This window comes from Boleophthalmus pectinirostris, unplaced genomic scaffold, assembly GCF_026225935.1.
Source record: "Boleophthalmus pectinirostris isolate CB_2022bp ecotype Guang Dong unplaced genomic scaffold, ASM2622593v1 HiC_scaffold_19, whole genome shotgun sequence".
In the NCBI taxonomy this organism is placed as follows: Eukaryota; Metazoa; Chordata; class Actinopteri; order Gobiiformes; family Gobiidae; genus Boleophthalmus; species Boleophthalmus pectinirostris.
In genome coordinates this window covers 26,684,497-26,708,941 of record NW_026571140.1, presented here as the reverse complement: position 1 = coordinate 26,708,941, position 24,445 = coordinate 26,684,497, and the positions used below count along the sequence as shown (strand labels likewise).

The 24,445-nt window shown below is 37.5% G+C and overlaps 3 protein-coding genes across 3 annotated transcripts; all 3 read right to left on the bottom strand.

The window, feature by feature from the left end:
- Nucleotides 1–161: 161 nt before the first annotated feature.
- LOC110173023 (uncharacterized) lies at nucleotides 162–9,350 on the bottom strand. The gene is made up of 8 exons (XM_055154579.1): nucleotides 9,224–9,350; nucleotides 8,909–9,039; nucleotides 8,687–8,844; nucleotides 6,664–6,781; nucleotides 4,817–5,650; nucleotides 2,005–2,144; nucleotides 1,803–1,920; nucleotides 162–715 (listed from the first exon to the last, which is right to left on the bottom strand). The coding sequence occupies exons 2-8, from the start codon at nucleotides 9,006–9,008 to the stop codon at nucleotides 330–332; spliced, it is 1,854 nt and encodes a 617-aa protein (XP_055010554.1). The 5' UTR covers nucleotides 9,009–9,039; nucleotides 9,224–9,350; the 3' UTR covers nucleotides 162–329.
- A 3,978-nt stretch (nucleotides 9,351–13,328) lies between these two features.
- mettl21e (methyltransferase like 21e) lies at nucleotides 13,329–18,613 on the bottom strand. Its single transcript, XM_020938995.2, has 5 exons — nucleotides 17,575–18,613; nucleotides 15,644–15,813; nucleotides 15,432–15,549; nucleotides 14,899–14,996; nucleotides 13,329–14,495 (listed from the first exon to the last, which is right to left on the bottom strand). Exons 1-5 carry the CDS (start codon nucleotides 17,633–17,635, stop codon nucleotides 14,184–14,186), a joined length of 759 nt encoding a protein of 252 aa, XP_020794654.1. The 5' UTR covers nucleotides 17,636–18,613; the 3' UTR covers nucleotides 13,329–14,183.
- Nucleotides 18,614–18,894: 281 nt separating this feature from the next.
- On the bottom strand, nucleotides 18,895–24,445 carry LOC110173021 (excision repair cross-complementation group 5). The gene is made up of 8 exons (XM_055154578.1): nucleotides 23,958–24,445; nucleotides 23,618–23,874; nucleotides 23,249–23,368; nucleotides 21,013–21,226; nucleotides 20,765–20,909; nucleotides 20,198–20,398; nucleotides 20,040–20,124; nucleotides 18,895–19,696 (listed from the first exon to the last, which is right to left on the bottom strand). Exons 1-8 carry the CDS (start codon nucleotides 24,370–24,372, stop codon nucleotides 19,151–19,153), a joined length of 1,983 nt encoding a protein of 660 aa, XP_055010553.1. The 5' UTR covers nucleotides 24,373–24,445; the 3' UTR covers nucleotides 18,895–19,150.

Here is a 24,445-nt window from a genome sequence, read left to right as displayed (position 1 = left end):
TGAAATGATTGCGTAATTAAGGAAAACTGTTATGCAGAGACCATTCATGACTAACATGTGAGTCAGTATAGACATTTTGGTTGTGTTTTGGTCATTTTTAAGCTGATTTTCTGTATTTTACCTAAACAAATGATCAAACTGGTCACAAACAGGGACACATTTCTTGTATAAAACAGGGACAAATCAATGGTTTTGGATAAATCTACTGGGACAGGGGACACAGGGCTCAAAACTGGGAATGTCCCGGGTAAATAGGGATGTCTGGTCACCCCAAACACAATATAATAATATACAACTGCTGCATACTCAGCCAGGAGCAAAAAAAGTCTTCACATTTTAAATTTCCCCATAAATATTTTCATTTCTCCATCTTCAGCCAGCAACGTCGTGTTAAACTCTTTTTTAAACTTCTCTGTGAAGGTTAAGTCTGACTCCAGACGGACCTTATTGGCCCAGATGATGGTGGTTCTGGGCTGACAGAAGTGAACCATGGTGGCCAGGAGCTCGTTCAAAAAGTCATGGTGATAGACCACATCAGCGGCCAGCACGTAGTCAAACTTGTACAGAGCTGAGGGGTAGGTACGCCCAACATCGAAGCTCCAGGGCAGGGGGCAAATCTGGGGTAAGTGCCTGGTCTTGCCCCTGGTATTCCTCATCACATTAGACCGTAGATTCCCCAGGATTTCTGGTAGGTCTGTGGCCATTACTTTGGCTCCTGAAACAATAAAATAAACATCATCTGTGAAAAAAACACTGTCGTCATGTGGCTATTTTACTGATACTTTGCAGCTGATATTAACTTTGTCCGATGATGCGAAGCTAACTTAAAGCACTGCTCTGTTAGGAGCTCTGCTACATAATCTGACCAGAAAGAGCTAGTTTAGTTGGAACTACATCAGGTGAGATGATTTGTGCATTTAAACAACATTAAAACTACAGTCACGGGCTAGCATTAGTCTACAGTTTTTCTGGTAGTCACTCGCACCTTTTTTGGTTGAAAATCAAACACCTTAACAGGACCCTGAATTAGATAGAGTGACCAGATTTTCAAATAAAAAACTGGAACACCCCTGGTTTGTGGCAGTTGGTAATAATTACACTGTGAAACAAGTGCGTAATTAAGGAAAATAGTTCTGTACTTGACCCATTCATGACTAACGTGAGTCAGTATAGCCACATTTTTTTGTATTTTGGGCTTGTCTAACCAGCTTTCTGTATTTTACCTCAACAAGTAACAGTTTATGCCTCTCTTTAATGTTTACACTTTACTGCAGGTGTCAAACTGGTCAAAAATAAGGACACGTGGGACATGTCTTTTATAAAATTGGGACAAATCACTGGTTTTGGATAAATCTGCTGAGAGAGGGGACACAAGACTTTTTTGGCTATGTGTGCATTGTGCCTCCATGCTAACTTCTGAACATTCCTCCAATAGAGATACACGAAAAACACCCCCAGAGTGATGTCAGTGCAAAGTATCAATAGGGCTGCACAATAGGCCTACTATGTCACAATTGAATAAAAATCACATGTTAGCACAATTATCACTTCACAAATGCTGCAAATATTTATTACAATGTCCTCTGTAAAAGAATAAAATGTCTTTTTATAGAAAAACTCTTAGCTATAGTTGGGGTATTTGTAGTTTATCAATTCATATTCTTCAATTTATATAACTTTCAACGTTCTCTCACATTATAGTTAAGAGTATAGAGTTAAAATGTACATACTGTATCCTGCTCACTAATGGGTAACATTGCTTTATATACATCTCTACATTATTTCCATGTTTTTAAGCTCACCCAGAAGACTTGCTACGATGGCCACAAGTCCAGTCCCAGCTCCGAGCTCTAAAACTTCTTTATCCTGGAGATTCACAATGTCTGTGTTGTGTTCCAGGAAAGAGCAAAGAGCCAAAGCCTACAGGCAACACAACCATACTCAAGTTAGTATGAGTTTATATTAAAATAAAGATTATATTATCTTTTTATGCCTGGTACTTACCCCTGGCCACATCAAACCCCCATAGGAATCAAAGGCTTCAAAAATATTAATATCCGTCCCCACGTAATGATAAATCTCTTTACCAAGACGACTGATGACGCTGGGGGCCCACGGAAGTGCACTGACTTTTTTCTGTTCTCCTGTATAGATAAATTGTTTTATTTTGAATACAGTGACATTTTCCACATTTGAATAAATCTTTTAGACTTCATACAGGTTTATGATTTGTAAAGTGAGGAGATCGGGTACCATTCCCCTTGGTATTATCGAACTGACTTCAGCACATTTGTGGCTTCTCTAAGCGGACATCATTAGTGACCCAGATACCAAACTTCATTCTTTCTCTTGTATCCAGCTACAAAATTAGACATTGCAGCTGGAGCATGAGGGGTTAGCGCCTTTTGTGGTTTCAATCCATGGGTCAGTTAATGTCAAATTTATGAGTAACGTTCATCCAGGCTGTAAACTTAAGCCTCAGTGCCCCAGACATGACCCTTAGATAAGATAAGCGATATTAAATAAACTCAGAGCATTTTCTCTTTACTGAGTAGATGAATTGCGCTATACAAATAAACTTGCCTTGCCTAGCACTGACTTCAAACCTTGAGGCTTTATTCCAGTTTGAACTGTAATACTGGGGAATACAATTCTTGGGGAAAACACTTCATTCAGCTTGCCTATGTGGGCATGTTTGTATCCAATCCAGTCCAAATTTATTTGTATAGCACAAGTCTCCAAAGTGCTGCACAGAGTAGCCACAGTATAAATTAACACATTAAATAAAATAAAATAAAGCATAACAAAAAAAATAAGCAAGTTAATAAAAAAGAAAAATAACAAATAAAATCAATAAAAGTCAAACAGAGGACGACACGCTGTGTTAAAAGACACTGAGTAAAAGTGCGTTTTTAAATAAGACTTAAAAGCACTGACTGAAGGGGTGCTCTTAATGTGAGGGGGGGTGAGCGTCCAACTGGTCACCCCAGGGTCTCGTTTTTGCGATGACAAGTTGGCACTGACCCTCAGACAACAGAGTAACACAAGGGGTGTAGGGAACAATGAGTTCTGAAATGTATGTTGGGGCCAGTCCATGAAGTGCTTTAAAAATAAACAATGCAATTTTTAAATCAACTCTAAAATTGATGGGGAGCCAGAGTAATGAGGATTAAATAGGTGTGACTGATGTTCTCTACGATATGTACTGGTAAAGAGAATTTTGGACTCACTGTAAGCGTGGCAGGTGAGCTTAGCTGATACCAGTGTACAGCCAGCGCACTACAGTAGTCAAGATGTGTAGAGATAAAAGCATAGATAACCCGCTCCAAATTACTAAAAGATAAACCAATTTGAGTCTGGATAAAAGCCACAGGTGATAAAAACTGGAGTGAACGAATACTTTTAAACAATAGCGCGCAGAAGTAAAGTAGTGGACCAAGCCATTATTATAATTTTTATTTAATAATAATGGCAATAGACACATGGCCATTGAAGTTTTATTTATTTGTATTTTTTATAATAAGAAAATGAACTGATCAATTAAAGGCCTTGTACATCTTTTCTAGTTCAGGTAAATGCCCTTAACAAAACATATCAGTTCTTAAAGAGCCCATTGTTATGCTATTTTCTGATCTGTGTTATAATGTTGTTTCCTTATCACAATCATGGTCCTATCCCATGGGGAAGGGATTTGTGGATAAGGCAAATGGCAGGTACAGGGCCTTCAATTGAAATCTGGATGCAGAAACCTCAATACATAGACATGCCATTGGCACAAAGACATAGACAGTCTTCCAATCTGAGGATTAGTCATAATGTTTTTTCTTTGATTTCAAATTGTAGTTACCAGTGGCCAGAAAATCAGCAGTGAAGTTAATTTGCAAAAGCAGACCATCTTAAGTCAACTTTTTTTTTTTTTTAGATTATAATAATGGGATTTGTCTATTTTTGCAGATTAACTGATAACAGACGGAACATACAATAAATGAAAAACAAGGCATAAGTAGAAGCACTGAATTGTTTGAGACTATTTTTATTCACTAAATGATTCACATAGAACAAACATTACAAACATAACAGAAACAGACATGTAAGCAGACATGATGACAATAAAACTGCATATTGTCATTAGCAACATAAGCAACAATAATATGAACACATGGTGTGGAATGAGATTTTTCATGTCATTTTTAGTCTTTCTGTTCTGAAGTGAAGTAAGTCTTTGAAAGTTTGATGTACAGGGGAATGCTTAAAAAAACAGTTATACAGACCACATCACAAAGGAAGTGTAGAGGGGGATTTGAATAACGACCTGTTCACTGGTAAAGTCAAGAAATGAATTTGGACCATAGACTGTATAAAGAAGTGGACAAAGTGAGTGTGACGTCGCTCATAGCGTTTGGCTCCAGTCAAATTAAGCTCACGAGGGAGTTATGGGAGAGAATCTGAAGCTGAATTTGGTGTTAGGAATAGAAATATGAACATTTTAAGACCAAAAATGACGCAGGTCACAGCAGCAGTTGCAGAGATTTTTCATGTACATGTAAATCTTTGTTGGAGCCGGAAGCGCCCCCTTGAACACTTCCTATTTGCCTAGCAGTTTTGCTATATCCATTTTTATCAGTCTATGGTTGGGACACAGTGAAAGCTGGAGGGAGATGCAGAGAGATGTTTCAATAAAAAGAGAAGTGAGAAGGAGAGGAAGATAAAAGCAGATTTGGACCACACATACACTGGAATGGATTTAAAATAATGCAGCAGGTATGAATGGAGCATGTATGCTGGACCAAATGTCCTACTGTAAGTCATGACTGACCTTGTGTGTCTTCTTTACTGTCTTGATCTGGGCTGTCGCTTGGTTCTTCTTTCTTATCTTCATCACTGTTGCTCTCTTCTTCCTCTTCTTCTGCCTCTTCTTCCTCTTCAGCCTTTTCAGCCTCTTCACTGTCTTCACCGGTGTCACTCAGTGTTACTTCCTCCTCACTCCTATCTTGACCTAATTCTTGACCTTGAACTTTTTTCATAGTATGATCCAGCTCATTATCTGGACCAACTTTCAAAACATCAGCTTTGATATCTTCATCATTATTTTCCTCATCCTCCCCTTCCTCATCCTCAGGCTCTTCACTGTCCTCTCTGGCAGGACTTAAAGCAGCTTCTTCCTCACGCCTATCTATTACGGCTTCAGCTTTTTCCATATTATTCCCTATCTCAGGCTCACATGTTGATTCAACCTTCAAATCTTCAGCATCCTCCTCCTCTCCATCCTCTTTGCAGGTTGCCATAAATATCTTCATATCGCCTTCTTCAAATACCAGCTTTGTATTAAATGTCTTTTTAAACTTTTCCACAAACTCCAAATCGTTTTCCATTCTCATCTTATTGGCCCAGAGCAGCTTTGTTCCTGGTTGGCAGAAGTGCTTCATTGTGGCCAGAAGCTCTTTGAGGAAGTCGTGGTGGTAGACGATATCCGCGCCCAGGACGTAGTCGTAGTGGTACACAGAGGTTGGGTAGGTGCTCTCCAGGTTAAAGCCCCAGGACAAAGCAGCCACCTGTGGAGTGTGTCTGGATTTGCCTCTTGTGTTTTTTGACAGGTTCACTTTTAAGTTGCCCAAAGCGTGAGGGAGGTCCGTGGCTGTCACCCAAGCCCCTAACGGACACACAGGTAATACAGAAAATCCAGTTTTTAAAGGTTCACTATGTAATTTTTCTTGTGGAGAGTCTGCCAGCTGCTTGTCTCTTTGGAAATGTTATGGATTTGCCTGAAATGTTCCAAATTACAGCACTGAACATATAAGATCAACAGCCTAAGTAAAAGACTACCTGATTGTTTTATATACAGATTAGCCTACTTCAGTTTATGCCTCCGCTCAATTTCATTTCACTAGACGGTTTGCAAGAACCCTGGAAGTTGTAGACCGCGCACCGGCCAATCATTGAAGAGCTGAACCAACCTGAGTTGAGATGGCAGACTGCATACGCTATCCTCCTTTGGACTTCCTTTGTCGATTACAATTTTTTAAAATTGCACCTTTAATTTGCAACTTCATCTCACAGAAACGACAATGATCATTGACAGATATGTTCACTCTCTGCTTTGTTTGTTGTTGTGCCGGCAATTACTTGGACACCACTGAGCGTTCCGGTGCATTACATACGTCACAACTAAATAGCAGCGATTGGTTAAATAAAAAAAGCACCAGCCTATCATCGAGTGAACGAATTCTAATGCTGCGAGGTCAGACGGTTTCCACGAAGTGAAACCGGCTAATGAATCAGGCTAAGGAACTTCCACCTGCAACTCCCTGTCCACAGCCTGATCTTTAAATATTTATTAATTTTAGTGTGACTCTGAAAAAAACTCATAAAGAAACAACTGGTTAGGAAGTAATAACGCTAACAGTAAGGCTGCTGGGAGCTGTTGTACACAGAGCCTATTACTGCGCTTTTGAAATTCTTAATAAACATCTGTAGGTGGGGTTGCGTTTTTACAGATCAGACTTGTAGCTTGGCCTGGTGATGTCATCTTTTCTTCATAATACTATACTGTGGAACATTCCAGGTAAAGCAATAACATCTCCATGGACACAAAAGTAGGTGGCAGACCCCACGACAGAAAAAAGCTGGTTAGATTTTATGTTCAGTTATTTTTCTTTCTCATACCAAGAAGAGCTGCAACAACAGATACGAGTCCAGTTCCAGATCCAATCTCCAGCACGGCCTTATCCACAAGATTCAGCTCTTTGTAGTGACTTTCCAGGTACTGACAGAGAGCGGGGGCCTTAAAGATGAAGAGCAGAGGTTAAAAGTACAATATTTGTGTAATGATGCCATGCAAGCATAAAGTTGTGATTTAGACTGAATAAAGACTGAATAAAGAGATTATTCAAAATGACACTCAAAATGGCTCTATGTTAAGGTTCCTGGGGTCAAAGTACCAGAGATGCGGACCCAGCCAGCTGGATAAGCGGATAAGCGGGAAAAAAAATGGATGGACAGATATTAATGCTGTGTCCTCATCAAAAACATACCTGAAGTTGTGTTTTGTTTCATTCACAATTGTTTAACACACAAATCCTGCATATTTAAGTTATTTCCAACTGAAAACTCAGCTCCACTTTGTGATGTCATGTGGTAAAACAGGAAGTGCTCCACTGCTCCACTCCATACACCACTACTAGAATAATTTGAACTACCACACAAGGTAGAACAGAGCATTTTGAGCTTTGGAGATATAATATAATAATAAAGGATTACTCAAACATGTGTGAACAAAACAAAACACAACTACAGGTATGTTTTTAATGAAGTAATAACATTCTAACATGGCTTAAAGCTTACAGGAGTTAGTGTTTCATAATATAGGACCTTTAAACAGCATTAGTCTAGTATGCAGTGCTGGTTTCAGGATTGATTTAATAGAGAATCTATAGACAAAAATGTCCACTCAACACAGTATTATCTTTTCATACTCTTTATACTAGTTATTTGGTCGAATGTATGTGGATGAAAGTGAATATTTTGTCTACAGAGCAATTACTTGGACAAACTTTAATGTGGATCGGTTGGAAGCTCACTATAGGTCAGATGAGGGGAATTATTTTTGTCGTATTTAAATTCCTAAAATTACTTTATGGGTGATGACATTTTATGGACTTGTTGCGGTGTCTTTAAAAACATGTTGAAATAGGCCATTGCATTCCTGGAGAAGGTTCTGTGAACTCAAGCCAGATGATTGAGATTCAATTGACATGTGCCCCTATGTGTGCGTGTCTAAGAAAGTGTGTGATAATTTCCTGCTATTACAAAAGCATCAGATGAAGTATCACGTTGTGTTGAAAACCTGTAAAGAGAGGCAAGGGCCAGTTTTCCCATATGACTCACCCGTACAGCTGATGAACGCAAGAGGACAGACTGCTAACTTCAAATATCTTCTCTATGATGCTATGTTTGTTTTCTCCTGTCGAACTGGAAAAGTATCTATCTGTCTATCTGATTATTACAATGTATTTTCAGAAAATATCCAAAATTTACAAATACAGAATTCACTGAATCTACACTAACAATGCTACTATTACCTCTTAAATAATATTTCCCTATTGATGATTTCAGTCACATGACATTTTCTGGTTATGGATGCCATTTTCAGGACTTTTGACCAGTTAAAAGTTATATTTAGTTTTGACTTTAATTGCTATGGTCCCGTCCCAGTAATTTATCACTCTTAACCCCATGGACCAGGGGCGGCAGCACACATTTTTGGTTAGAAGAACTATGGGGGGGCTAAGTTCTTCAAATGGGGATGCTCACATGGGATAATTTTGAGCCTTTTATAGATGTGAGCACACCACCACCCCCTACCCTGTTTGTTTTGCAGTTTTTTAACAACTTGATATTGAATTAGTTCCCTTTATATAAAAATTTGATACATGCATAATTTTTTTTTTTTTTCTTTCATGACATTTTTATTTATTCTATTATTGTAGTCTTTTTTTGAAAATTCAGTGGTTGCCATTTGAACATTTTTAGTTGAGATTGAATACCCTATGATGTGGCAAAAATCTTTAGGGGGAGCTATGAGGGTGCACCGGTCGTTCTAGAGGAGGCTAGTGCCCCCTCAAGCCCCCCTGGCACCGCCCCTGCCATGAATCCTGATAATATGTTGAGACTGTTGAATTTTTCTCACCGCAGGCCAAGTTGTAGCTGCAAAGGAATCCTGTGCCTCTTGTATTAAAATGTCATGTCCGGCAAAGTGATGCACCTCTCTGTCCATTCTGTAGAAAAATGAGGGAGTCCAGGAGCTCTTCTGTTTCTGAGCACCCGGTTCCTCTTTGAGTGGGGCACCTACAAAACACAAAAATCACAAAAGTTGTTAATCAACTATGATTTACTGTATGCCAAAACTTACCATCTTCTTCCCCTTGAATTTCATGCTTGTCTTCCTCCTCATCCTCACTGATGTGCTTGCAGTTATCGTCCTCCTCCAGGTATGAGGATTTTGTCTCCATTGAACTCCCTGGACAAATATATAGACAAATCCTACAGACATAAATGATTATATTTTAGATCAGTCCCTCCATGTTGAGAGAAATGACAACATATACAACTTAAGTGAAATTCATGTGCATGACAATATACACCAATTCAAAATTATAGGACAAAAAATTCAAAAACATTTAAAAACAATCTCTATTTCCTGCCCTGAATGTAACCTTTGACCTACCTGCTGCCTGTGTCTGTTCCTCAAGTCTGTGGCGCGATCACGTAATACCAGGAGTGCATAGAGAGACCCCCCAAATGCAAGGTTATACTGAGCATCCACTGGGCACACCCCTCCACATCATCACAAGGGCATGGCGCTATTTTTACTCCCACTGCGACATAAACACAAACTGATGATATGAGAGCAGAGCACGTACAGAGACAGAAAGAGTAACAGCCATGATGCCAACAAGAGGGAGTGGGCAAAACTATCTATGCCAGTCAGGTATGCAGTATGGCGTTAAGTAAAACAAACTTAATTGTTCAGGTTGAAAGCATCCTGGATGATCTTTCAAACTCTTTAGAGATTATAATATGATCTATAACAGCTTACTTGGTTCTTCTTAGTTAGAAACAAAATTATTATTACATTTAAAACTTTTTTTTTCACTCTATTCTACCGATTTTCACACTTTTGCGAAACAAGTAGAAGAACTAAACCAAGACCAAACCTTAACCAGGACCAAACACAGTTAAATTGATATTTGGAGGATTATAAGCTCCAAACAAGGATTGCAAACAAATGTCTATCATTAAAAAGTTTAAGCAAGTATACAAAAGCAGGACCAACTCCATAAATTTACATTAATTTGACTGACCAAAGGACAGGCTACATGTTATGCACAGCAGTTTTAATTAATAAAATTAATGAATTTTTATTACTTTATTATTGTTTATTATTTTTTATTTAGTTTTAGTTGTTTTAGTTTCTTTTCTGGACTCTAAACCCTTTAAAATGAAAGTAATGAAAATGTGCACTGGTGCTATAAACACTTAAAAGAATACATCTCTAATCAAATGTAACTGCTATGTCCACATTAATAAATACATATATTAAAATATTCTTGATTTTTAAAAATATTTATTTATCATAATTTAATTCAGCATAGGCTACATATTTGGAGCTAGCTTACCTTGTTATGTAACACCAACATCTAATACACTTTTGAAAGTAAGCCAAGCTCATGATTTGTGTTTGAGTGGGATTAAACTGGACTAGACTCTAAACTGTGGTCTTTAAAACTATATGTATAGAGCCATTAAAAGTCAATATAATTACAGCACAATCAATTCTAGTGCAATAGCAACTGAAGACAAAACAAAAAAACAAGCTTTTTCAATATTTAATTTTTAAGATATGTTTATAATTATGCTTTTCTTTTAGGGCCTAAATTGCTTCCCCAAACAAGGAATGAAACAGGATCAGTCTGGCGTTTGGTGAGGCCCACGTATAAGCCCTAAAATAAAAGAAGAAGAAGGGATCCTGTAACACTAACCTCAATTAAACCTTTGCCCGGCCGCATTTCAACTGGAACTAACCATGAAGTCGCACCTTAGAGGATCAGTTGTCCACTCTAGCCCAAGGAGAGGCCACTGCATCACCCCATAAACAAAATACTCCCACTCTGAGGTTAATGCACTGGTGCATTGTGAACAGTCAAGGTACAAACCATTGGCTTTTAACCTGTTGCTCCTCCATAAGACTGTTGAAAGTTAGCAGCTATTCAATCAGGCTACTTGTATTCAACAGTTGGTATAGTTAGTAATGTTCTTGGCAGTGGAGGTGGACAGTTGTAGCTTGGAAAGGCGTGGCTGATATAGACTTAGAAACAAATGTTATTGATTCACAGAAGAAATGATTTGGTCACAGTAGCTCACACCTCACAACACATTATAATAAAAAAGAGCAACAATATAAATGGTCATAATAAATTCAAAAATAAGTATCAAAAATAGCAAGAGACTGGTGTGTCAAATAAGGCATAACTATACAAATATCAGTATAAATAAGTATAAGTATGCACATGTAGATGTTTATATGTATAAACAATATTAGTTGTCATATAGGTTGCCAGCCTAAGAAAATACAGACACTAATAAATATAGCTAACGGTAATTGTTTTGAAGATATGCGAAATGAGACGTCCCTCAACTATAATAAGAAAACCGTTAAAAGCAGCAAAAGATGAACAAAAATCAATACCAGGGGTAGGTGAGCACTTTTTGAGTGGTCATCTGGAGAATAAAATGGTCTTGTACTTCTTTAATAATTAAATTTTGGAGAATTTAGACATTGACATCGTTGAAACAAGAGAATCTAAGTAATAACTGACAATATAGTGTATTACTTTTAGGTCTAAATATGTATACATTTATTTACCCCAGAGTTAGGAGGTGTGGAACAAAGCTTGAGGAACCACTTGTGTAAGGCTATCTTTCTGCACTTTTGTGTATAGTTTGCAGTCAAGGACATTTACAGGCATGTTTTTGGATAAGCCTATTCTTGATGAATTGTAAATCAGCTCTTATTGTTACAGGGAGAATCCAAACTTAAAAGTGGAGTATGAAAAGTAGTATACCGTGTGTATATTTACCTCAAATATGCAAATATTGTATGCAACAAAATAATATTGCTAAAATCTAGGGTGGGAAATGCAATTCGTTTAAAAGTATTGGGTATGTGTAACGGTAAAGATTAGTAGTAAATAGTGGTATTACCCACATTTCTTCTGGATGTTGACTAATCACATCGTAAGTGTTGACTTATAGTTTGGATAACCCTTTCTGACCCATATAAACCTCGTCCAAAGCCGAAACAGATCCCTGTCTCTGGGCACAATGACAAGGAGTGACTCTGCAAGAGAAAATAGATGCCAAAATGTTTATAAGATTTGACTCATAAAATTTGATATCAAATTTAGTGGTGCAACTGCAGCCTCATAGGAGGCTTTTTTTTTTTTCTTTTTTTTTTTCTTTTAACCTATAGAGCTCCTGAACCTATATGACTAAATGGATTCCATATTGGCAGTGGGGAATTATTGGTAATGAATGGCACAGAGTTTGCTTTCAGAGTTTGAAATCATAGACAGTCATCTTAAACTACCCTTACCTGGCACAGGTGTGCTTTTATAGATCACGTAGATTGCATCCTAGCTCTACAATATCTAGACATCTGGTTTACACCTTCGTACATTGTCAAAAAGGATCCCTGTAGATGTTTGGGATAATGACGATGCAGATGTTGCCATAAACCCAGAAAAAACATAGATTTAACTTTAGATTGACATCAAAAACAAAAACCCAAATATCGACGTAAAAATCATTCATAGTTTAATTCATGTACACTTCTATCATCAATCTGGAGTTTTGTAAATCTGGCAAAAGGCTCAGGCTTTCCTCTGCCCTTGATCATGTGCACGTCCCAGGGGCAATGATGATGAGGATGATAACGATCGGGTCCCACATTTGTGAACTGACCTTTTGAATATTTCAGGGCAGTGTACAATGTAAATAAATCTGACCCTTGTCTCCCATCTGAGAGTATGACATCATCACTTTCAAGAATCAGAAAACCACCAACAAACCCAGATCTTGATTCATCTCCTATTCTCTAACTACTACCTTGACTCCACTCATCTCTCTCTTTCTCAAAATCTTAATTTGAAATTATAACCTATTTACATTACTACAATGGACTAAAGTCTTTTAACCATTTCACCGTTAAAGACTTGTATTACGCAAAATTGACTCTTGTGAGCTTTAAGCCATGTTAGAATGCTGTTACCTCATCAAAAACAAATGAGCTCAGAGTTGTGTTTTGTTTCATTCACACATGTTTGAGTAATCCTGGTTTATTAGTCTGCCTATATCACTAAAGCTCAAAATGCTCTGTTTCACCTTCATGAAGAGGTAATTTTTACCTTTTACCTTCCAGACAGATTCCAGAGCTGAAATTTTCCAAATGGTTCTAGTGCACTTCCTCTATTACACCATGACACTGACTATTTTCTGAGAAAAACTCAGCCTAAATACGCAGGGTCTGTGCATTAAACATGTGTGAATGAAACAAAACACAACTCCAAGTCCAGTATGTTTGTGATGAGAAAATGACATTATAACATAGATCAGAAAATAGTCTAAATATGGGTCCTTTAATCTAGTAAATGCTTTAATGTATGTATGTTTTAGATATAGAATGTGTAGATAAAGTAGCCTATGTCTTCATGCAGTATAGGCTGGGCAAGAACTAATTACACATTTCATCAAAGTTAATGAAAAACAGAGAGACAAATAAAATGTAGCTAAGCAATTTTAATGACCAGTGAAACAACAAAAACTGCTGTGTTCAAGCAACAATTAAGACATAAGCTGATATCACTTAAGTTTTGGTTGAATTGCTGAGGTTAACATTGCAGAGGTAGCAGATCTGAAGATGTTGACGATGTGCAGGATGGATGGGGTTAGACATATGAGGGGCATGGGTCAAGTGTTTTGAAGGTAAAATGGAGAAGTTAAGACACGTACAGAGGAGGGTTAGAGAAGAAATTAAGTTTTGATGCGGTGATTTGAAGGAAAACCAACCAAGAAATTAACATATACGTAAACAGGGCAAAAGGTTGGTTGATGTGAGACAAAAAATGCAGAGGATAAGGCTTCATGTTACCAGTCAAATTGATTATAAAAACATATAAGTGTCTGGTCATTTTAAATCAAATAAATAAAAATAAAAAAGGCGTTGATTTTTATAACAAATGGTCAGTAGACAAAGTTTAAATGGGTCCAGATGTAAACAACAATTCCCTGCATAGAATAGCAACATTAAAGGTGCACTATGCAGCTTTTGTGCATACCTGGGGGTCTGTCACCTGCTTGTTTCTATGGAGATGTATGATGATGTTCTGCCTAAAATGTTCCATAGTATAACAGCTCTACCTTACATTTATTAAATTACAGGTGGTTTTATAGCTCAAAAAATATTGTGACATTGTGACTGATCCGACCTGTTACTTGGTCTGGTTTGATCTCCATGAAGATAGAAAGGTTTAATGCTATACTATGAAACATTCCAGACAAAACAATAACATCTCCATGAAGAAAAGCATTTGATGAACCCTCCACCAGAAAAGTTGCATGATGCACCATTAAACTCCATTAGTCAATGTGTCCCTCCTCCAGGCTCGGTACAGTTTTATGCTTAAAGTGGGCAGGTCGTACAGCTCCTCCAGGTGGAAACGTTCCTGAAATCGATCCACAAAACTGTTCTCTGGGTCCAGTCGGAAACGCATGGCCCACAAGATCACTGTGTTTTCTCTGCACAGATACTCAAAAGTGTCCAGTAGCTCATCTAAAAAGGGGTGAGCGTAAACCACGTCAGCTGCCAAAATGTAGTCGAAATAATGTGTGTTATGGGGAAATCGCTCGTTCACCTGTGCACCCCAGGACAGCTCTGTGACCTATGAAAAATAATTACTGTTAGATTACATTTAAAGGTTATTGGAGGGTCTGTCAAATGCTTTCCTCCATGGAGATGTTATTACTTTGTCTAGAATGTTTCACAGTATGGTATTAAACAATTTTATCTTCATGGAGACCAAACAAGACCAAATTACATGTCAGATCTGTGGAGAGGTGACCCCACTCACAGTCAGAATGCCTGTTTTTCTAAGTATTTTTGAGCTATAAAACAACCTGTAACTGAAAAAACGTAAGGTAGAGCTGTTTGATGTCACACTGTGGAACATTCCAGGCAGAGCAATGACATATCCATAGAAACAAGTAGGTGACGGACCCCTAACCAAAAGTTACATTGTGCACATTTAACAATATGTAGTAATATTAATAATAATAACAACGTACCAGAGGGATGTACCTGCACCCAGTCTTGGTGTTTCGCATTACATTGTACTGGAGGTTTCCCAACAAATCAGGAAGGTCAGTTGAGGTCACCTTAGCCCCTTGAGTACAAAAAAAAAAGATAAAAATATAATGAAAATGTAGGAAGTTTATTTATTTTAGTTGTATTTTAGAGAGTGGAGCCTTTCCCTTGTAACTATGGGCTCAGGGTGGAGTCCTGGACAATGACCAGTTCAACAAATTAGCATATTTACATTTATCGAATTATACCTTATTTGACCCCAGTCTGTTGCTATTTTTGCTACTTATTTAGAATTTATTATTACCATTTATATTTTTGCTCTTTGTTATTATAATATATTGTGATGTCTGACCTACTGTGTCCAAATAATTTCCCCTGTGGTTCAAAAAAAAGTTTGTCTAAGTCTAATATTTTTACCATTACTCACTCTAGACTTTAGAGTCTGTTGTTTTGTCACTGTGCATCCAACTTGAATTTCTACATGCAAATAACCAAGCGTTTTATTTTAACATACCTAAAAGACTGGCTACAATTGTGACAAGTCCAGTCCCAGCTCCCAGTTCAATCACGTTTTTGTCGACTAAGTTGTAGGTGTCCCGATTCTCCTCCAAGAAATGACATAAGACCATTGCCTGTAGATAAAAAAAAACAAAACAAAACAAAAAAAAACAGTTTACCAATAAGGTTCACCTTTATAGATAGACTGAATGGGTCTTATTTACACACAGAAGGCCATAGCACCGCCCCGTAGAAGTCAGTAGACTCTTTGATGCGAATCTCCAGGTCTGAAAACTTGTATCCCTCCCAGGCCTCTGAACCAATGACGGGAGGATAGAAACGATGGGCCAGTATGGCTTTGGCCAAATCCTCACTTTTAGCTGCAGCTGTGGTCACATCTGGAAAAGCAAAAAAGTAGACTATTAATACTGTGTTGTCAAAGCAACTTCTATTCAATCTTTTTTATGGCTTGTACATATGATTTAATAAAAATGTAATAAAAAAAATAGCACAAGAGATAATGTTTGTTTGCATAGTGTTTTTTCTTTTTGTATGTGTAGTTCTGTACATGTACTGCTTGTTACTACTCACAGACTAGGCTATATGAAATGAGTTTATGCCAGATGCCCTACCTGACATAATTGCAGTTATTTGAATGATCACAATGCCCTACATAAAGCATTTGCAAGCATGGGTACAATCTTGGCCTAAAGCATGGTTTTCTTAGTAGAGGGTCTGAGTCTTTAGTCATTACTAGTTGATTACTCCGTCAATGGTATTCTGGTTTATCAGAATTTGTATTAATCAACTTATTATTTTATTTATATTACAAGGATTCATATGAGACAACAGCAGAAAGGAGAAGGTGTGGAGTGAGCTAGCCAAAGATTTCGGAGTTTAATCTGCCTTTTTACAGTTTCCAAGCACTTTTCTGTATAAATGGTTGTTTCTGCATGAACTCAGAGGTACTCACACACTTTTACACACTGATGGATCGAGAGAGCATGTCCTTAGTTGACCGAGAATTTTAAATGACTCCTGCCCTTTAAAGGTGCATTGTGTAACTTTTCTGGTAGGGGGGGGTCATCAAATACTTTTCTCCATGGGGATGTTGATGTTTTGCCTGTTATTCTTTTCATGGAGACCAAACCAGACTAAGTTACAGTTCAGATCTGTGGAGAGGCAACCCTGCTCACAGTCAGAATGCCAGGTATTTTTAGCTGTAAAACTACCTGTAATTGAATAAATGTAAGGTAGAGCTGTGTAACGTCATACTGTGGAAAATTCCAGGCAGAGTGAGAGGCAATAACATATCCATAGGAACAAGCAGGCGATGTACCCTCCACCAGAAAAGTTACACAATGCACCTTTGAACATACTTAAAAAAAAATGTGCTCATGAAAATGCTGTGAAATAAAATAATTTCCAAACTACGACTTGGGCTAAGAGCTGATGTCATACAGCAGTAATGTAGCCTTGGACAAAGCCTTCAAATCCACATTACCGTTGTGTTTGTCATCTCAGCTTTAACAATATCCCCCACTGTCTATAAAGGTTTCAGATTTAGGCCCATAATTCCACTGTGATCCTGATTTGTTTTGAATGAGATCATGCTTCAGTTTGTTCCTCAGTTTATCGGTCAATGATGTATTTGAAACACAAGCCAATGCTCTTATGTAACATTGAGAAGGTCAGGAGAGCCCATGGATTTACAATGAGGGTTGGCTAAGGTCATGGGGTGCTACTATGCAAACCTTAATACTGCAACTTCAAAATACACTTGGCAAATAGCTCTTAGAGAGGCTACTCATACATGTCGTTTTTAGTGCCATATTTGAAATTAAGGGATAATTTAAGCGTTAGTGTTACCAGCACATCAAATGCTCACTGTTTTATGCTTCATGAGAGCCTATATAATAATTAAAAGTAAGTGTTAACATTTTATCTGAAGATTGAATGCATCCTAGTTTCTTGTAATATGCAGGTTTTATTTTATTGAATGATATTTTAAAACAATGAAGAAGTAGCATTGGTTATTTTAATGTGTATGTTAAGTATTTGATTAATATAGTATACTAAATATCCTACAGTTATTTTTTAGCATTATTTGTTAAGAAATTGTATCTATTTCTATGTTGTTATTATATGTAATGCCTTACTTTTCTCATTGGTTGCCTTTGCCTGTCGTGTTTCCATGCCTGGAGTTAAATCCGTCTCCATCCGGGAGTGCACAAACAGTTCAGCCTGGTTTTTAATCCTAGATGAATTTTCCTCAGGATCTGGGTTGGTCTGGATCTCGGTCTTTAGTGGATATGTCCTTTTAAGGATTTAAATGACACACATACACAAACTTCATGGCCCAGCAGCTCCACCTCGACCCTGCTCCTCTTTGAGTCTAGACTGACACTGAGCTGTAGCAGTGAGTGACAGAGGCAGCTGTCTCAACACACACCAACAGGAGCTAAAGAAGGAAGCACAGGAGGAAACTCAGCTTAATGACTTGTAAAAATGTATTTATCTTGAAGTTTTAAGAGAAATAGACTAATAAAATACTTGTATGTGCGCATTTATGTTTTGTCACTTACATCTATGCTACCATATAAATAAATATATATATTTTTTGTCTTTAGATTTTATCACATTGTACTTTGCTAAGAAATATCCAAAAGGTAAACTGTGCCTGATCATTTATATTAGTGATTAGACCTTAAATAACTTAAAGGTCTTATATTATGAAAAATGTACCCTTGTGAGCTTTGAGTGATGTTATAATGTTACTTTATCAAAAACATACCCGGAGTTGTGTTTTGTTTCATTCACACGTTTGAGTAATCCTTTATCCTGAGTGTATCTACATTTACAAAGCTCTAAATGCTCTGTTCCACCTTGTGATGTCTTGAAGAGGTAGTTTTCATGTTAAAACCTACCTTTTAACTTCAGTTCAATAGAGAGTGGCAATCACAGAGCTGAACTCATCCAAATGATTCTGGTGAAGGTGTATGGAGTTTAAAAACACAGTGGAGCCCTTCGTGTATTACCACGACATCACAAAGTGGAACAGAGCGTTTTCAGTCTGAGAGAAAAACAAAATATGCACGGTTTGTGTGTTAAACATGTGTGAATGAAACACAACACAACTCCAGGTATGTTTGCAAAGAGGAAACTTAGGAATACAAAACAATACACAAGTTGCACTTTCACCATTCTTACGATCATAACGTCATTATTGCTAGTTCCAGGATTTTCTAATAAAATGTTACTCAGTATTACCCAGTATTTTCTCTGGCAACTGAACTGCTGCCCTAAAGATATGAAAAGCATGCAGCCCTAAATACCTACACCTGCCACTACTCCTAACTACTTGACCAAGAACAAGTATGAGCTTATGTCTTTCACTGTGAAAGGATTTAATACAAAATTCACAAATATTCTTACACTTCTTTTAAAGACATTATTTTCTTACAATGTACCAAACTTATCAATTCATACCAAATACATACATATAGTCATTTTCAATTTTCCCAAGCATTTTAAAAACTATTCAAGTCATTATTTTTTATTTCATCTATTAATGTAAGGCTTTGGGTTGTAAGTAAATTTAATCTGTCAGTGTTGTTCCAGTTAACCCAAATTTGTAGGGATTATGAAGATGAATTTGGACTACTGGAGAATGGAGAAGGCATGGAGTGAGCTATCTAGAGGTTTTGGAGCGTTTCTCTTTTGTTTGTTTTTTTCTCATTTCTTTTTACCCTTTGCATTGCCTCTGGTTGCCCCTCTGCCCCTCCCTCTTGCACTTTTGGCCCCACGTCCTCTTCGACTCCCTTCAAACACAGATTTAGCCACAACCATTGCAACTTTCCCATCTCCATCACTATCCTCTGAGCTACTACTACTACTACTACTGCTCCTTATTGTAATGTTTTTCTGTGGTGTGATGTTGGTTTTCTCATTGCTAGCCTTAATTGTGCAGTCAGTGTCTTTCGTTTTGTCTTCTGAAGGGGAAAAAGTTGGTTCAAGTATCATCTGTGAGGAAAGAAACCCTCCTCCCGATGCTATGGTCCTTTGAGCTTTTCCTGGTATCTGAGAAGGGCTGGATGAGCTGCTTTTCTTAGATTTAGTAGGAGAAATGGCCTCTTCTTCATCCTCCTCCTCTCCCTCCTCTCCTCCTCCCTCTCTCTCCTTTCGTTTCATACAGGTAACGGCGCGTCGGAGTCTCTGGCTGCGAATCGCTTGCTTCTCGTGGAGCTCCATGCGGAAAAATGAGTCGATCCTCAGCTGTGTCTGTAAAAATAACGAAAAAAAATTACAGAAAATATTGAAGGGCATTTATATGGCATAAAAGGTTAAAGTTATATCTAAATGCTGACTCCAGTGTTCCTACAGATTTCTTACAATCACACATTTTTGGAGTTAAATTCTCACTTTTTGAAGTAGTATTATACGTTTATAACATTACAATAAGCAAAACACGTAATGCACATTTCTCTCATAAATTTTTGTCAATGGGTGCTGCTGGGCTGGACCCGATGGTTAACTGTTCAAAAGATATTTAGTTTTGATTTGTTAATTGCTATGACAATGGTCCTAAATTTTCATCATTCTGAAACATATGTATTTAATTTACCTGCTGCGTGTCAAGCTGCTTCATCACAGGCAGAAGAGTTTCCTCAGTTCTGCGGCTGTTCCAACCAAAATGACTCAGACAAAATGTAAAAAACAGTCAAGGAAATACACACTTCAACACAATCACTCAAACTTCAACTAAATCTTCGGTAAGGATATTCTTTGATCATGTCAAGCTGTGGGCGGCCCCAGCTGAAGGAGCTCTCTGATTGGTCGACAGCCGGATGTAAATATGCTTGAGCCACTGAAGGGTTTGGGAATCCAGGCGTCAGCTTCAGCTCTCGGATCTTCTTCTTCACTTTTGTGTCTTTGGGATTCTCTGACAAACGCTTTTTCTCCTGAGCTTCTTTCCACCATTCACTATTGGAGTAATCAATAATGTTACAGTTACAATAGTATATGCACTGGTACTGTTAGGACATGATTACTTCTAAATCCTTAAATATTTGGGGTTCCTTAGTATATTTTAATAAAGCAAGAAATTTCATCAATGTTTTTCCCCAAAAGCCAGTGCGGTCAATTGACTGAAGGGGAATATATCCACATTTCAATACTCTGTGATTTATGAGAAGGACTTTAAAATTTATGGAGCAACAAGGATAGTTTATCATAGTTTTATCTTCTAACCCAGTTATTCCCAAAGTCTGTAGTCCCTTTAAGAATCAGAATCAGACCCTGTCTTAATGACCCCCCTCTCTTTTTTGTGTAGAGAAAAAAAAAAATTACTATAACTGTGTGAGTGGCTCTAGGCCTGTTCCAGGAAACTCATTGAGGATCTCCATCCCGGTTACATATCCCACTCCGGGGACCCCCTCTGTGTAGTCACTTCCCAGAAGATAGGCTAAGTTTATGAGTTTAGTTCTGTCCAAACCTAAAAGAACAAGGAACAATTTACATAATAATTAGGGCATTAACAAAGCATCATATAGTTATTCTTATGAGATTTCATTTAGACATTTAGACCACATACTCACCGAGCTGGTTCTGTAGGTCACTGTACTGATAGTGTTCCACATATTTGTTTTGGCTGAAGAAGTTTTTGTAAACATGTCTTCCTCCGAACAGCCACACGTCGGAGTCATCTGTGATGGTCCCGTGGGTGTGGTCCAAGCGATCCAGAGCAGCACACTGAGCCTCTGCCTCCATGGGGGCAATCAGGTACGGGACCCCGAACAGACGAAGAAGTTCCTATAAAACCACATCGCATACAACAAAATAATATTAATAGTTTTTTTGAGGCACATTTCAAGACACTCAAATGTCAGCGTATAACATTACAAAATACAAGTAACTACAGTAGAATACAGTAAAATACATCATGTTAAAATTTATAGATAAATGTGTACATAAAATCAACCAACAGTTACATACTATGAGCTTCTGTGGACAACTGCTGAAGTACTGTGTAAAATAAATACAGAGTTCCTAGGTTGAGACAGGCATTTCATGTAAATTTATTCTCTCAACAGTATTGTAACCATTATGAATCTTTTACTCCATTCTAATAATGCAAATTTAAGTTGACCAAATATTTTGTGTTTCTCTTTCAAATTATGTAATCATGTAGAGCGGAACTAAAATCCACAAGCTGCACCTGGCAACTTTTCTGGCGAATGGTCCGCCACCTGCTTTTATTCAGATGTTATTGTTTTGGATGGAATGTTTCACAGTATGGCATTAAACACATCCATCTTCATTTTATCGTTTGAACATGTTTTTGCTGACCAGCAACGTGGCCAGGTGGCTATACTGCGGAATAGGGCTGCATAATATGAGAAAAAAAACTAAAACTATTTTGTTACTATTTGTTTTATTTATTTATTATTTATTTACTATTTGTATTGCAATAACAATATTATTGCAGTATTTTAATGTACTTTTTGGGACAAGCACATCAATGAATTTAACACAAAAGCTGCCTCAATTTACTGGTCAAACTAGGTTAAAATGAAAACTTAACAAAGACAAAATCAAGACCAAGACATAATAAATACTTTACAAAAACATTTGAACATCGAACATGAACATTTTGTGTCTTTGTCATATATTTATTTTCTTGCAGTTTTCATTGTTGTGTCAGCCAGCATTGCAATATCGTTATTTTCACCATATATTTTTCAGCCCTACTGTGGAACAATGCAATAAGCAAGAGCCGTATCCTCTTCTAGAAAAGTTAGAACATCTTCAAATGTACAATATTTGCCTTTGTGACCACTATGACAGATTTTAGGCTCTGCTACTTTTACGTATAAAGCCTAAGCTGATAATTGGTAACGCAATGCAACTGTATTTTGATATGACCGTTAAGTATCTCCATTTGCGTTGTCCATGTATAGCAGTATTATGTAGATCCTTGCAAATCCGCCATTAATACCTTTGCTCTTTGCAGCTAATTAGCAGAACATATCGAGTAACTGGTCAGTGCTATAAATGATACCTCCCTTAAGATTTTAACTGTTGAGGTAGTGTTTTGAGACACAGAGTAGCAGGTTTGGGGACACGTTTACACAGAGCAGAGCAAAGATTGTAAAATAATCCTGGCATCACTACAGCGCTCAGGGAATATTTGGCAGAGACACAGAAAAGAAACTCATCCCTGAAAGTGTGACTCTTCAGCTGCTCTCAGTCATCACCACAGCACATGCACATGCACGTTTGTTTATGTGTACAATTTTATGATGTTTTTATTCAAGTGCAAGACGACACAAGACCATAGGCTGTATAAATAAATGGACATAGCAAACCCGCTGGCTGCTGTGTTCCAAAAAGGAAGTGTTTACCGTGGTGCTTCTGGCTCCATCTACCTGACACTGGAAAATTGTCACCTGTCTCTCAGTAATTGTTGCAGTGAGCCTCATCATTTTGATCTAAAAATGTTCGTATTAACCTGCTCTAGATGATCCTGGTGTTTTTATTGTGTTATTTTGTTTGTATAATATGGAACTCGGCTCCAAATTCACTCCTCGTAAGCTTCAACACTATAATTGTAGCTATAACTGGATAACGTCACACTCCCTTAGTCCACTTCTTTATACAGTCTATGCATAAGACCCATAATTATTTAGTTATAGTTAGTTATTATAAAGTTAGTATTATTTATGTACTGTCAAGTGTACCTTTTAAAATATATGATTAAATATGTAAGTGGCTAAGAGAGCTCAATGATCCTTCAAAACAGAATTGAATTGATTGATCGTCTTTTCTTCTTACCTGGCTCTCTAAACACATCTGTCCTGTGACTGTATTGGCCATCCGCTCTTGCTGCTGCTTCTGCTCCCTCAGCTGGTTCTGCTGCACCTGAAGAGAACTCTCCAGCTCCTCCAGCTCCTCCTATCACAAAATAAAACACACACCAGTGTTACCATCCCTCACATTTTAATACAACATAATATTGTACAATCTTGTGATACTTTGATCAACATTATGGTCACCTGACTTGTCTATTACTGGGATGATCATACTATATTCTGCATGTGCACTGTATGCATGTACAGTAAAACATTTTGCTGAACAAAAGCCATAAAAACTACAAAATCAAATCAGTAATCAATTAGTAGGATAATAGACATTTAGACTAACCATATCTAGTTGGTCCCATTCTTTTGATGCAGAAGGCTGTGTCTCTGTTTTCTCTTCTATCTCCATTTGTTCCTCTTTTTGAGTTTCCACTTGAACATCCTCAGATTTGGAGACTTCTGCTGCTTCACTGGTCGTCTCTAGTAAACTGTCATCTATAGTTTCTTCTTCTTCTTCTTCTTCTTCTTCTTTGGTCTTTTCATCTGTCATTTCAGTCTCCTCAACTGAACTTTCTTCCCCTGATACTTCAACAAAGCTTTCTATAAATAAGCACACATATTTACAACAGTTCAAATACTAAAATCATTAGAACTTTGATCTTAAAAACAGGTTAAATTTTGACCTTCTGATTCACTCTCCTCCTCTTCTGGCTTCACAAAACCTCCATTGCCTTCTTGCTTGGCAAAGTCAGTATTAATAAATTCTGGTACCAAGGATTGAGAAGCATCTGTTCTTGACTCATCTGAAAACCCAATAACTTCCTTATTTGAAGGATTGGAATTAGTAATCTCAAAATATTCAGTGCCCAAGCTTTCTCTACTAACTTTCTCAATTGAATCAAATGTATGAGATGGCTCTTTTCTTCCATTTTCTTTCTCTGACAATATCTTCACATTTTGCTTTTCGTAAGGTTGGGCTGCAGACCTAAGAGCTTTGTTTCTTTGAGCAATGACGTCTCCCATCTCATCATCTGAACTACTCATTAATAAACTATCATCTGCACCCAAGTCTCCACTGTCTATCTGCTTTAAAACCATGCACTGTAAATTTGAATCAGCCACCACTTGACTTGACTCTGTCTCTTCATCTGAGCTTTCAATAATTACTTGT

Bases quoted from the DNA above. Each gene is read 5' to 3' on its own strand.
- LOC110173021 (XM_055154578.1), bottom strand. From the start codon at position 24,372: ATGGTTTTAAAGCAGATAGACAGTGGAGACTTGGGTGCAGATGATAGT. The intron at 23,369-23,617 runs GTTAGTCTAAAT...ATTTTGTGATAG, and splicing joins AATGGGACCAACTAGATATG to GAGGAGCTGGAGGAGCTGGA. The intron at 20,910-21,012 runs GTGAGTATGTGG...TTGTTCTTTTAG, and splicing joins TGACCTACAGAACCAGCTCG to GTTTGGACAGAACTAAACTC.
- mettl21e (XM_020938995.2), bottom strand. From the start codon at position 17,635: ATGGAGACGGATTTAACTCCAGGCATGGAAACACGACAGGCAAAGGCA. The intron at 15,550-15,643 runs GTGTGTAAATAA...TTTTATCTACAG, and splicing joins GGGCGGTGCTATGGCCTTCT to GCAATGGTCTTATGTCATTT. The intron at 14,496-14,898 runs GTACGTTGTTAT...TATTTTTCATAG, and splicing joins GGTGCAGGTACATCCCTCTG to GTCACAGAGCTGTCCTGGGG.
- LOC110173023 (XM_055154579.1), bottom strand. From the start codon at position 9,008: ATGGAGACAAAATCCTCATACCTGGAGGAGGACGATAACTGCAAGCAC. The intron at 8,845-8,908 runs GTAAGTTTTGGC...TGTGTTTTGTAG, and splicing joins AATTCAAGGGGAAGAAGATG to GTGCCCCACTCAAAGAGGAA. The intron at 1,921-2,004 runs GTAAGTACCAGG...TGTTGCCTGTAG, and splicing joins GGGGTTTGATGTGGCCAGGG to GCTTTGGCTCTTTGCTCTTT.